Here is a 14192-nt window from a genome sequence, read left to right as displayed (position 1 = left end):
TTCTCCAAACTATTCAGGTTTATTGTGGACCTTTCAAGCTTCCTTCTTGCGTTAGTTGTTTTGTTAATTTGTTAATTTTTTTGCATTTCTCTCCTGTTGCTTCTAAGCTATTTTAAAACATCTTCCAAAAAAGAAGTAGCAAGCCCTTGAATTCTGTACAGCATTCTTGAGGAGATAAAAATGAAGGGTCAGTTTGTTCTGTGAAGTATTTCAAGATGGGGAATTGTGGCTTTCTATGTTGGAGTTGCAGCTGGAGAACATGAAATTTTAATGGCACGTCATGGATATAAACCTAAAAACTTCCAGCTTGAAATGTTCATAGGCAGTCCTAGCCTCAGACATTGTCAAGTGTCTGTTTCCTACCAAATAAAATACAGAAGTGATCCAAATGTATAAAATCCATTCTTACTTAGAGTTATTTAACTTCTTAAGATCTCTCTGTAACACAGTGCCTTTGTTTGTATTTTCCCCCAGCTGAAGGAGATTGATGCCAAGAAGATCATCCAGGCCATGCTGTCCTACGTGTGGCCCAAGGACAGGCCAGACCTGCGTGCCAGGGTGGTCATTTCCCTGGGCTTCCTGGCCAGTGCCAAGGTAGGAGCACATCCTTCTTGTTTCTCACAGTTGCTGCTCATCTCTGCAAGGAATAATTTTGTTTTCTCATATTTAAGGGCTTTTACTCTCTTAAGATGTCTGGGTTTTTCACAGGACTGTATATAACTTGAATTTTGGAGCAGGGTGTATCTGCAGGTAATACCTTTAGGGAGGTGATGATGGCAACCAGAATTTTTATTTCCCCTAATCCCATTAGTTTAGCCCAGGATTTTCCATTGCTGGTAATTATTTACCTCAGAAATTACAGGAAATTGGAGTTAAAGGTTGTTTTCTTGTGTGGTGCTGTCAGACAGGATTTCTTCAAGGCTGAACTTGATCAGTGTGGTGGTGCCTGTTCACAGGTCTTGCTATGCTGTGGAAAGATTTGAGCTCCAGTCTGTTGATATTTCTCTATGAGAAAACAGAGAAATTAATTGTTTCAGGGACTCCTCTGGTGTCCTAATATGAGAGCAGCTGTATAACCTTTTGTATTTAACAACCCTGCTTTCATTCAAATTATTTTTCATGTAGTCTTTGAAATGGAGGATTTGTCTTGCTTTTATTTCATTATGTGGAAAGATCTTCCATATTCTTACCTGCAACAACATTAATGTTTTTGTTCTTTCAAAGAATTTGACATGCAAAAGTGTTCTGCAGATTAAAAGGGGATATAATTCAAATTCTGTGCAAACCTTGTAGAAAAAGTTGAGAAGAGCAAGTGTTAGCTTCCTTTTGTTTTAAATTAAAAAAAAAATAAATTTGATTGCAAAATACTGGGAGGAAGTTTTGTGAATTCCATTGAGACGTACAGCTCAGCTGGGTTGCTTTTAAGTACAGCAATTTTAACCAAACATAAAGCTAATATTAGCACTCAGCACCATTGCCATGGTATGAAAAGAGAGAAGAGACAAATTTCAGCTCTGTAGGTGTTAAGAGAGGAGTGCTTGGGAGAGAAATGTGCTCATTTCTGGGAGCTGAAGAGGAATTGCTGGTCTACAGTGCTTTCTCAAGAGGTTTTTATCTCTCAGGTACTTGTGGGTACTGTCTCCAGCAGATATTTGGGTTGTGCTGCAGTTCAGGATGTTGCTGATAGTGCAGATGATGACATGCAGAATATGGCTGAACTGTGCTAGTGAGCTTCCCCCCTTTTTGTGCCTGGACAAAACACACAACAGTGCTTTCCACTGCATTTTAAAACTCTGGGGGAAACTCTGCTCAAAATGCAGATGCCTTGAGGTTTTGTGATGTAGATCTACCAGGTGGATATGAAAATATTCTAACTCACTTCTTTTTATTAGTAATGTTAATAATAATCTGAAGGCAATTTTTAAATCCTTAAAATATGTTTTTTTCTCTTTTCCCCACTCCCCTACTCCCTAATTTGTAGTGTTATATGAATAAGATGCAGAATGTGAATCCAGCCTCTAATCCTGCATGTGGCAGCACTGTACCTTGCCTTTAAGAAGTGTAATTAATGTTTTACCTTTCTGGGGTATTAAGAAAACAAAATTGATGACCAGCATGTCATGTCTGTTGCATAGTTCTGTATTTGGTGTAAAAAAGAGCTATTATGTGTCTATTGGGAGAGAGGGATGTTTCCCCCATCAGAAAATCATTGAACTGCTCTTTGGGGAAGTAACTGGGTGTTTGGATCTCTTATGTATTCTCCTACATTTCCCACTTTACCTTTGTACAAGGCAGCCCAGAAGCCCTGATGTCCAGAGCAGACTCTCAGAAGAAAAGCAGAAAACCTGTTGAGCTTTGCCCAGGTTTTAGGAGATGCTTGTTAAAGCAGAAGTGTTTTGTGGGAATGTTTGTTTGAGCAAATCCTTGTTTGATTGGGAGAACACACAGCAAGCTCTCTATGGAAAATATATATTATAACTGCCAGGGGTGAAAAATCTCAGGGATGTATTCTAGCTGTCCTTTGCTCCTGTTCTTTGTTTTGTTCTGTCATTACAAACCTGTGTTGGATAACTGCAAATTAAGGAGTTACCCCTCATCTCAAGAGCTGTGCTCACTCTTCCTTTGTGGGAAGAACTTTTCTTGAACTGCTTCATACTTTACAGATAGTAAGTGTGTGTGTCAGTGTGGCACAAGTGATGTGCAATGATTTATTCCAGAGCTGTAGTGAGTCTGCCACATCTTTGAGCCCTGAACATCTGCTGCCCTTCCAGAGCACACAAAAGGTGACTTTGTCCTGGAGAAGATGCAGTACAAAGTAGTTTACCTGTATCTTCCCTGCACCATGTGTAATTGTGTGTGGTTTCCTCATTATCCCATTTGGGAGCCCTTTGTTCTGCTTGCTTGTGAGGTTAATTACCATGCACTCCATAGACCACACAAGCTGTTTGTTAAAGTTTTTCTGCTATATAATTGTGTCAGCACAGGAACACCAGCATGTTTTTCTCCTCACTGCAATCCTGGCCTGATTTCTTTGTTCACTATGGAACAAAGTGAATTCTGTGTCTGAAGGATTTACATCCTCATTGTGGATTTAGTCTAAAGACCCCTCATTCTGAGGGGGTTTATATGGTCACCTTCCCCCAAAAGAAACACTCCTGTAAGCCTTTTGGTCAATTCCTTCTGAGTTTGACAGAAGATTATCAGGTTTTATACTTCTGAATTTAACTGGTTTTCAGTTAAAATACAGAGGCTTTAAGGTGGCTTCAGTTTTATTCTGAAAACTCCAAGGAATCACAGAGGACAGGTAGCTTATGAAATTCTCAGCCATGGGGGAAAAATTTAAGGAATACACCCCCAGCTTAATTTGGTTACTTACCCACAAAACAGCTGGAGTTCATTTCTCCCTGTCCTGCTGCTTGAGAAATAATTTGTCTCTTTAAAATCTTCCAGTTCAGTAAAATTCACTTTCAAAACAAAAGCCAGTTTGTGTGCAGCTACTGAAGAGCCTGCAGTTACAATCTGTCTTGACTCCTTTTGTGGGGCCCAGTTGCTTGTCACTGAACAAATTATTGTGATTTTTGGTTCTTTTTTGTCTCCACATAACTGCCTGTGGTATTGTGAGCCTTCAAAGCCAGCTGTTAGTGTGGCTTTTTATGACAGGATGGAGTCTGCTCCAGGGCTAGTGAGGTCTTTTCTTCCTGGTAAGATTTGTTGTATTATTATGACACACTTTTAAATTTTGACCTTAAATATTTATAGCCTATCTAGATGTGTGTACACAATGTGAAGATGCAGGAGGAAGGCAGGTGAGAGTACACAGGGCATTATCTGTGTTTTCAGACATAGCTCAGCCTGCTCAGGTTCTGCATATCTGGATTTTCTTTTTCCATGTCCTCCCCCTTTTTTTGGCTTCTCTACTGGTGAATGGACAGCAAATGCTTCCTTACTTTTCTGTTTCTTCCATTTTTCTTCTGTGGCACAAGGAAAAAAGTGCTCAGGCTTCTGAGGAGCTGGATTAAACACATGAATATGACAAAAATCACTTGTCACCTCTGTCAGCCTGCAATGGGTTTTGGCCTCCTGGTCACAGACCAGGCATGTGTTATTCATGAGCCAAAGAATTCTTTCAGACTCTCTGCATTTCTACTGACTGCTAATTCTGTGAGTTTCAGAACAGGAATGGTTGGCTAAGGAGGCAGGACACAAGGGTTGAATTGCAAATTCTGCCTGCTTGCAAAGATAACGATACCTATCTGATCAGTGAAGCATGTTCCTGTGATCCTGGTGTTTGAGCTCTTTCTGGGGGCTCAGATGGAGTCAGATAATTGCAATAAACCTTTAGAAATTGTTAGCTTTTCCAGGAGTTTCAAGTGAAAAGTATTTAAAATTGGTTTGGGTTTTTTTCCTACTGGAAAAAGTGGAGTTCAGGTCATCATTAAATTTGAAGAAGCCATGAAGCCAGGTGCTTCTTCCCTCATCTGGAGCACATTTTGGAGCTTCTTGCCTCCACAAGAGATGGAGATTTCTGTGTGCATCTCCACAAATGGAGCTGTTGGATGTGTATGTTTATATTGGTCCAGAGATAAATTCAGTCATCTTCATGCCAGCATTTCTCACTGAATCCCTGGCAAAAGAACAGTTCACTGTGGACCAGTTTTATCTTGTTTGGGCTCAGCCTGTCATTAATTCATCATCTTTATTAAACAAAAAATGCTGGGAAGAGCAAAATGAAAGATAAGGCTGTTTGCCTTGAAAGTGGTGTAGTCCCATGGGAGAATAAAGATGATATTGCACTGTCAGCTTAAAACAGTGCAGTCATTAAAAAAATGTTTAAACTCATTTACTCATGATTCATTCTAGGGCAACCTGCTGTTAAATGTGGGCAATTGAGTTGGGATGATTTCATGGGATGCTGTATTTGCTTTCCAATAAATTCAAGCAAGGATAAGCTATTAATTCAAACCCAGGAATAGAAAATGTACAAATTCATATTAAAAGAGTCTTTTTAATGGGAATTGTTATCAAGCTTTCAGGCATTAGGCAGAGGAGGGAAGCCTGTACAGATATATTGTGTAAGACAATTGTTTTTCATGGTAGATTTTCATGGTCTACCAAGGTGTGCTTAAAGCTTTTTGTTCTGTGCCAGCAAATACAAAGAGAGAACTGTGAATTTATGCAGAAGGATGAAATTCTGTTTCCATTACTATGAACGTGATCTCATTGACTTAACAAATTGGGTAGGAAAGGCCTGTTTCTAATAATGGCCTCTCATCTCTTGCTATAAACTTTGTAAGATTAACTTTTTTCTTTTTAAATTACTGGAAAGCAGACTGTCTTGATTGCTAATGAAATGCAATACTTTGCTGCCTTGTTCTTATTCAAGCTTTACCCTCCAGGAGTCAGAACAACTATAACCTGAGACCAGCCTTTAAATTTCATTTAAAACTCTATTGGGAAGAATTATATTGATGTAAAAGAAGACATTTCTGCAAAATTGTAGGCTGTTACCAGTTAAATTAATTGTGAGTGGAGAACAGCAGTTTAAAGAATACATCTCTTTTCTTTAAATTGACTTTAAATATATCAGTAGTTCTATTTCAAAACTACCTGTAGTGTAGCACAGTCTAGTGAGGAATAAAATCCCTGCAGAGAGATTTGTGAGAATCTGCAGCAAATGAAGACCATCTGCATGACAATATTCTTATTTTCTCCTGAGAGGTCTCTCCCAGGAAAACCTGCACTTTGTCATGTTGGTTGTCACTGGAACACACAAGGCAGTAGATTCATCTTTATTAAGAACAAAATGCCACCCCAAAATGGAGTCTCAGTATCTCTGAAGGCTCAGTGGAGTTGTTTGGTTGTACTGGGGAAGGGACAGAGATCTGAGATTTCCACAGTTCCCATCTGTTAGAATGGGAAATGTGGCTGAAGGACTCTCAGGCTCTTCTGGACAAGTTCCAGAGGAATATTTGAAGTAGGACCTGATCTTTCAGCTGTTTTCCCTTTTCAGTCACTAACAAACCAGCACTAACCTCACCCAGGTGCCCTCAGATCTCATGGATCTCCTCTCAGGAATTAGCTAAATTATGCTGTGTTGAGAATTTTGAGGTGTTTTTTATAATATGTTTCATAGGGGACACATGGGGAAGAAGAGAAAATGAATTCCTTCCTCATTTGCATTTAAATCTTGAGCCTAAAACACTGTCCAAAAAATTAACAGCACAGATTAAAAAAATGAATTTGCATTTTTTCCTTGGTAGTTTACAAAAATATTTTCAGAACTCCAATTACTCTGCCTGGTGAAGTTCATACCTTCCACTATTTGCTAAAATTTGTAAAACTGGGAATATTGGATACTGGGACAGTCATTAGAACTTCTAGAAGTCTGTCTTCCCCCTTGAATTTGGACTGAACTTAAGAACGACTTTATCACTCTTTTCTCTCAAAGTCTAGTTTTATCCAGTTAATTTACAGGTTTTCTTTTTTTCCCTGGGCTTTCAGCTCTGACAGATGTCCCTAAATACAATTGAGATCTAAGTGGGTATCCAAAACATTTGGTGGAGAGAGCTGAAATATCTGTATCAATCTGGTTTCTGCTTTTTGTTTCTTCTCATGTAAAACAATTTGTCATCTACCCACCAGTTTTTTTCCAAATACTAAAAAAAAAAAAAAAAAAGCCCAACTTTAAGCAAAGTCAACTTGCTGTAGAGTATTTTAACATCTGCTGTGATTGTAAGATTGTAGTTCATAACATATTTGTTCAATTGTTAAAATAGTTGTGTCCTTATTTTCAAATCTTAACAGTTAGGAGCTGTTTGAATTAAGAAATTCTATTAATTTTATAAAGTTTGTCTTGTAAATTGCCTTTTTTGTTGGTGTAAGTGAGCAGTATAATAATGGTGCATTAACAAGACTCAGAAATTTTATGTTTTCTGTGAAATTTTCCATACTTTCTTGTGCTACAGTTGTGCAAATAGGAAACTGCTGAAGTTGGTGTGTTTAATAGATGTTTGGGGGTTCACATCTAGAGGGGTCACCACTGTTGACACACTGGGTGATAGGTGGTGAATGTCACTTTTTTGTTTGAAAACTCACATTTGTACAGTAATTTGTAGTGTCTTATAGAATGTACAGAAAGTCTTTTTGTGCTGCTGTGACAGCCCCCAGGGTTAATGCTGATACCAAGCCAATGTTTGCAGTGATGTTGTAAATGGGAAGCATTATTTAAATTTTAGGAGGGTATTAACAGAGACAAAGGAGGGGTTGGTTTATTTTCACTGATTTCCTTGGATCTTTGGATTAATCCATCCCAGTGACCCAGTGTTAGCCAAGTGCAGGTGAGTGGTTTCCTGTGTAAGAGCTTCACACTGAATACTGTCAGCATCACAGAGAGCAAACAGCTCCAAATGATGGCACAGTCCAGCAGCACTGTGTGTGCCATGCAGTGGCTGCTGCTTGATTCATTTCCTGGCCTTGCTGTGCTGTCCTGAGAGCTCAGCCTCACTTCAAGAGCCTTGGCAGTTGGTTGAGGGTAGAAATCCACATTGAAAAGGAGACAGTGAGATAGACAAAGTAACCCTGCAGCCCCAGCAGCAAGGGTTTAACAGTGGAGAACATTGTGCTTGAAATAAAGAGCCAGCTCACCTGCACTAAGTGCTTAGGGACTAAATATAACAGTAGAGCAATTCCAGAAAAAAATAGTCATGCTCCATACATATTTTAATGCAAATGGTCTAATTGTTGTGCTCCTGCTTTCAGGCCATGAATATTTTGGTTCCCTTCATGTTTAAATATGCAGTGGACAGCCTCAACCAGGTGTCTGGGAACGTGCTGAACCTGGGCGATGCCCCAAGCACTGTGGCCACGCTGGCGACCGCCGTCCTCGTGGGCTGTGAGTGTTCCCAAATCCTGCTGCTGCCCACTGCACTGCTGAGCATCACAGCTGGCTGTGAACCACAGAATCCTGGAGTGCTTTTGGGCTGGGAGGGACCTTAAAGGTTATCCTTGGGCAGGGACAGCTCCCACCATCCCAGGCTGCTCCAAGCCCCATCCAGCCTGGCCTTGGGCACTGCCAGGGATCCAGGGGCAGCCACAGCTGCTCTGGGCTCCCTATGCCAGGGCCTCCCCACCCTCACAGGGAAGAATTTCTTCCAAATATCCCACTTAACCCTGCCCTGTGGCAGTGGGAAGCCATTCCCTGTGTCCTGTCCCTCCATCCCTTGTCCCCAGTCCCTCCCCAGCTCTCCTGGAGCCCCTTTAGGCCCTGGAAGGGTCTCTGGGGACTCCTTGGAGCCTTTTCTTCTCCAGGTGAACACCCCCAGCTCTGCCAGAGACCCCAGAGCAGAGAGGCTCCAGCCCTCAGAGTGTTTTAACAATTTCAGAGTTACTCTGTGTTGCTGTCTGTCCCCAATATTCTCTGACCTTGCTTCTGGTATTCCAATTAAAAAATGAAATAATGCTTATAGAAATTATTCTTGATTATAAATTCTGCACTTTCTTATAACCAGCTGCAAAAGAAACTGATTTAAATGTGTGCACAATGGTTTATAAATGAAAAATTGCATAAAGCTTGGGCCAATTAAGTATAAATTACCTTTGAACTAAAATTGTTGAAAATATATAAAGAATGAGTCTAGTGTAATTTCATGCATGAAGGGAAGTTGAAAATATAATTATTTTCATTCTGTAAACTTTTTCATCCCTTTTTAGATGGTATCTCAAGAGCTGGGGCAGCATTATTTAATGAAGCAAGAAATGCAGTATTTGGGAAAGTAGCACAAAATTCAATCAGGAGGATTGCCAGGAATGTTTTTCTGCACCTTCACAACCTGGACCTGGCCTTCCATCTAAGCAGGCAAACAGGAGCACTGTCAAAAACCATTGACAGAGGCACCAGGGGCATCAGCTTTGTTCTCAGTGCTTTAGTGTTTAACCTGGGACCCACCATGTTTGAAGTGGCTCTGGTCAGTGGAATCCTGGTAAGTGTGGTTTAGTCATCATTGGAATTGTCTCATTTAGGAATGATGTCTTACCAAAGTCTACTGAATATCAATAATAATTGAATTTACAAGGTGAAAGCAACTACTGTAAAAGAGAGCAAACCATAGTTTTCAAGATAAGCTTATTTGAAATTATTTTCACATTTAAAGCCTCTCTTCAACCAGTTGCATTGATGTGGACAGTTTTTTATGTTTTTCTTCAGAATTGTTGGAAAAATGAAATTAGAAAAGTAAGCTGTGCACACAAGTGTCAAATATACCCAGGTGAATAGTGAGGAAATAATAAAAATGTTGTGGTTTAGTGTGTTCAGGATAGAGGAGGGAGTATTTATTGGCTCTTTCCTGAATACTGATCTGGACTTATCCAGAACTGCAAAGTGAAAATTAGCTTTTGGAAAATAGGCTTTTCCTGGCAGGTTTTAAGCTTAATACCCTGAAATTTAAAGTCCTATAAAATAAATCACACTTTCTGTCTTTGAAGTCGGGATCTTTGGGTATTATTTGGGTGTAAAAATCTCACTTGATTATGTATCTCAGACTAAATGAGAAAAAAAAAAAAAGGATCTTGTTCTGTTTATTGGCCTTTTTAGAAGGACTTACTCAAGTTTGAATGGAACAGTGAAATGCCTGTTGATGTTGGGTTACATTTTCTAACCAGTGGAAGTTGCAGACCAGGCTGGCTGTCAGCCAACCCTCCTTAGGGCTTTTCTCTCCTGATGTGCCCTGAAGTACAGAAAACATTTCCTAAGTTGTTTTGCAAGGCCATTTATTTCTTCTTCTACAGTCTTCAGCTTTCTTTCAAAATCCACTGAAAAAGCACGGAAACAAATACTTATTTGTGAAAACAGCACAGGCACCAGCAGCATTTATGTTTTATAATATGAAAAATAACTTTGCAGTATTATATGCATGAGCTCTTGGTTATTGCCTCCAATCTTTTCATCTAAATCCTTCTTGCTGCTTTCCTTTTGAGTTTAAGCCTTTATTTAGCCTTAAGCTGTTCAGAGCAGGGATTGTGTTGGGAGGGACCATCATTTCTTGTCTTAAAATTAGGATAGCTTAGCTGGAGTCAACAGTGAAGTTTTGAAAATGATGATTCTTTTTTTTTAATTATTTTTTTACTTGATTTTAAATCTTGCAGTATTACAAATGTGGTGCTGAGTTTGCTTTGGTCACTCTGGGGACACTGGGAGCCTACGCAGCGTTCACGATAGGAATCACTCAGTGGAGGTAAGGCAGGCCCTGCCCTCACAGCCCTCAGGGTGCTCTGGTGCCTCAGCCTCAAAGTGGCTGCCTAGAGCAGAGGCTGGACAAGATTAAGAGAATAAAGTGGGTATTTATTAAAAGCCTTCAAACAGCTACACCTTGGGCAGTCAAAAGCTTCTGCCAAGCTGGATGTCCTGGTTTGAAGGGCAGGTGTATGCTAAGAAAGGCAGGAGCTTCTCTTTGAAATGAGAATGTAAACCTCCTCCCTCCAAATTATTATAATTTTGAAATTAAGGGGCTCTCAGGCAAAGATATGGGAATAGGAATAACAGTTCTTTACTAGGAAAATTAAAATAGAAATGCAGTATTACACAGAACAATCCCAACCCCTGCCAGAGTCAGAATCCAAGCTGACACCCGTCAGTCAGTCAGGGTGTTGGCACAGTCCCATTCAATGGTGGCTGCATCCTCCTGCAGGGGCAGATGTGGTTCAGCTGGAGCAGTGCTCCTGGAGAAGGTGCAGTTTCCTCTGAAGCTCCAGGGATGATGTGGAAAGGTCTGGCTTTCCTCTGGGATCCAGTGGAAAGAAGGTGCCTTGGTGTCCAAAATGTCAGTTTTTATCTGGGTAGGAAAGGCTTGGCTCCTCCCCTGGCTGGAGCATCTCCCAGTGGGATGATGGAATTTTATCAGTCATGCCCTGGGACTCACTGGCCATGAACAGGAAATATCTCCTGGAGGGAGGATGGGCTGTTGGAAAGATAAAGATGATTGCCCAGCTGGTTTAAAGATGGCCCATGAGCAGAGGATATCTCCCACAGAGATAAGGAACACTGCCCCACCTGGTTTAGCAGAGGGTGATAGAATACAGACTTTTGGGCACATCCTGTATTGTAGCCTAAGACACTGGACAAGGGTCACAAGTTTTTCAGACAATTAAAAGTTTGGTCCATTTACATATTAGGGGTTTATCCTTCAATTACAGCTTCAGGCAATGAAGTCACATTTCCCCAGTTTGCTCCCACCCCCAGTTCATTTTTGTTGGTATTTTCGGGTCTGAGGCTATAGAGTGTTCTTGAATTTCAGGCCTAGAGGGATTGTTTTGTCTGACCAAATGTGAAGACAGTTAACTAACACTCTGTATGGAGCTTAAAGTTATACACTAATGCAGTACAGCATTTGAAAAATATAACAGCTAAGATCCTAAGGCATCAGTGACTGGATCAAACCTTCCTTTCCCAGGACTAAGTTTCGGATAGAAATGAACAAAGCTGACAATGATGCTGGTAACGCTGCCATTGACTCGCTCCTGAATTATGAGACTGTGAAGGTAAGGCCAGTCTTTACTACCAGGCTCTTTGTCTTCCTTCTGTCAGCCTTAGGGAAGTGAGTCATAAGATTCATCTTTAAAGGGCTGCATATCTGGAGCAAGAGCATATTTTTAAGCATTATTCATTTGAAGAGTAGTGCGTGGCATTGACAGAGTACCAGGAAGGTTGTGAGTGGGGGCTGGAAAAAAATCTCTTTGTTAATAAAGAGTGAGAAGTTCCTTTCATGGCTGAATCACCTTGACCATCAATTTCTGCAGAAAGTAAACTTGGTCTTGAAGAGGAGGTTTAGTTTGGATATTGGTGAAAGGTTCTTCCCTCATAGGGTGGAGGGGCACTGAACAGGCTCCCAGGGAATAGGAGTGTTTAGTGTCAGGCACAGGGTGGGATTTTTGGGCAGGAGCTGGACTGGATGATTCTTCTGGGTCCCTCCAACTTAGAACATTCTATGATTCTTTCCTTCAGTTGTTAGAACTGTTGGAGAGGAGCTGTGTGTCAGTGCACTCTGTCTGTTCATACTGCATTTTACAGCCACTTAAACAGTCCAGCATGTTTGTCACTGTCACATTTACCATTTCTGTTTCTATTGTAGTATTTCAATAATGAAAAATATGAAGCCCAACGGTATGATGAGTTCCTGAAGACCTATGAAAATGCCTCCCTGAAGACTACCTCTACTTTAGCTCTCCTCAACTTTGGCCAGAGTGCTATATTTAGTGTGGGTTTAACAACCATCATGGTGCTTGCCAGCCAGGGCATTATTGCAGGTAACTCACCTGTCTGTAAGCCTAAAAGGAGACTTTTACCTCAGTTCATCCATAACTGAGGTGTTAGTTTTAATTAACTGAGGATTGATGTGATAGTTCATGTTGAGAGGTTTTTGCTTAAGTTTTGTCTTTGTATTTCTGCTTCTTGGAGTATTATTAATTCCATTATATCTCTCTCTCAATGACTCTCTCAATCATACTATGATTTTATCCAAAACATTAGAAAAGTTTAGCAGTTAAAGAAAGATCCCAAGAAAATGTCACTTCAGGAAGTTTTTGAAAGGCACTTCTATAGATAAAAATATTTTAGTGGACATTCTACAAAGATCCTTTCTTTTTGCCCTTCTTCCTTCCCATGTTGGCAGGACTCAGTGTTTATAGACCCCTGTGCTTTGTCTCCAGTAGTTTTGTTACCAATAATTCACTTTTCTTACACTAATAAGGGCACATTATTAAAAAAATTGCTTCCATCTGTTCTATACTTGTCTAATTTACTACATAAAGCCTGCTTGATTAGGAAGACACAGTACAAGCTTCAAATACAGAATTGGGATAAAGCTCTGCTAAAGCAAGGTGGTTTTAGATAAAAATAATGATGCTTTAAAGACTGTTAACATCCAGAAGTGTTTGAAGGGCAGACCTTTATACCATGTCCTCTTTCTTGCATCTGCTTTGCCCTTTTTAAAGTTGCCAGGGCAGGGAAGGGTTACTCTGGGCAGATCAGTCAGTAGGTACAGTTTGTAGCTGTTCTTAGGAAGATTTAGAATAGCTGAAGCAGGATGGTAGAAATATGGCTTTAAATCATCTTTTTGGGCCTGTTTCAGCTGAACTGACCTGCCACTTACCTTTAGCTGCTGTGACATCCTGAGTTTTCCCTTGATCAGCCTGTTTGATACTGAGCTGCCCAGAGGTTCTCAGTGTGTTTCAGCAGCTCTGTGGTATATACAGCATGAAGGCTCTCTCTTCATCATGACAAATTCTATCATTTGGATTTGTCTGTAATTGTACTTAAAATTGTCTTTCCTGATTTGTGCTTCCATGTATTATTTCCTCCTCTTTTAACTTCCTTAGACCTTTCTGTGGATTTTACAATCTGATGTTTTATGTGCTGCTTGCCTTATTTACCAGTGCTATTATATCTTTTTAATAGTGAAATCCACACAAATATTTCCATTTGCTTCAGGCACCCCTGTATGAAATCTGGGAAGGGATTCTGGGTTTTTGTTTGTTATTTAAACATCTGGATTTAGAAATGAGATAAAATAAATGAGGTTTGATTGACTTGATTCTTTCTTTTGGTGCATCCTGAAAGGAAAACCCTTCAAGTCTCCTTATTCTCTCACACCCCTTTTGTCTTAAGGCAGCCTTTCTGTTGGAGATCTGGTAATGGTGAATGGATTGCTGTTCCAGCTTTCTCTGCCCCTGAACTTCCTGGGAACAGTGTACAGAGAGACAAGACAAGCACTGATAGATATGAATACCTTGTTTACACTTCTCAGTGTAGATACCAAAATTAAAGTAAGTAGTAGCTTATTTTCCTAAAGTATCTGAGCATTTAACAGGGCTGTTTGTGGCAATGCCATCATTTCACTGTGTTCTGATCTTCCAGGTTTAATTTCTATTCATGAAAGAGTAGTTATGTGTGAGCTTGCTGTTCTGCCTCCTCTTTAAAGTGCAGTTACTGCAGTATCAGTTGATTTTCTTTTTCTTGCTGAGAAGCAAAAATTGCCTCATGGAAGCTGTGTTTGTATTGAGATTTTTTTATTTAAGTATTCATGCCTTGTGCTTGAATTTTTATTGGTAATTAATGATGCAGAATATATTGCAAAAGAAGTTATGAGGCAGAGTGTTTACAGCAGGAATTTTTGCCTCCTTTGGGGAAAGGGAGGAGCAAA

At 40.1% G+C, this 14192-nt stretch overlaps 1 protein-coding gene across 1 annotated transcript in view; it reads left to right on the top strand.

The window, feature by feature from the left end:
* The window catches only part of ABCB7 (ATP binding cassette subfamily B member 7), a 35682-nt gene that overhangs the window by 11578 nt on the left and 9912 nt on the right, over positions 1 to 14192 (top strand). The window contains exons 4-10 of the mRNA XM_056491452.1: positions 475 to 594; positions 7759 to 7891; positions 8710 to 8978; positions 10141 to 10229; positions 11445 to 11532; positions 12123 to 12297; positions 13658 to 13815. Coding sequence (XP_056347427.1) covers positions 475 to 594; positions 7759 to 7891; positions 8710 to 8978; positions 10141 to 10229; positions 11445 to 11532; positions 12123 to 12297; positions 13658 to 13815 — 1032 coding nt within the window. The remainder of the gene's footprint in view (positions 1 to 474; positions 595 to 7758; positions 7892 to 8709; positions 8979 to 10140; positions 10230 to 11444; positions 11533 to 12122; positions 12298 to 13657; positions 13816 to 14192) is intronic.

Source organism: Oenanthe melanoleuca, chromosome 4A (genome assembly GCF_029582105.1).
Source record: "Oenanthe melanoleuca isolate GR-GAL-2019-014 chromosome 4A, OMel1.0, whole genome shotgun sequence".
In the NCBI taxonomy this organism is placed as follows: Eukaryota; Metazoa; Chordata; class Aves; order Passeriformes; family Muscicapidae; genus Oenanthe; species Oenanthe melanoleuca.
The sequence above is the reverse complement of the archived record's forward strand: the minus strand, read 5'-3'. Positions and strand labels throughout refer to the sequence as shown.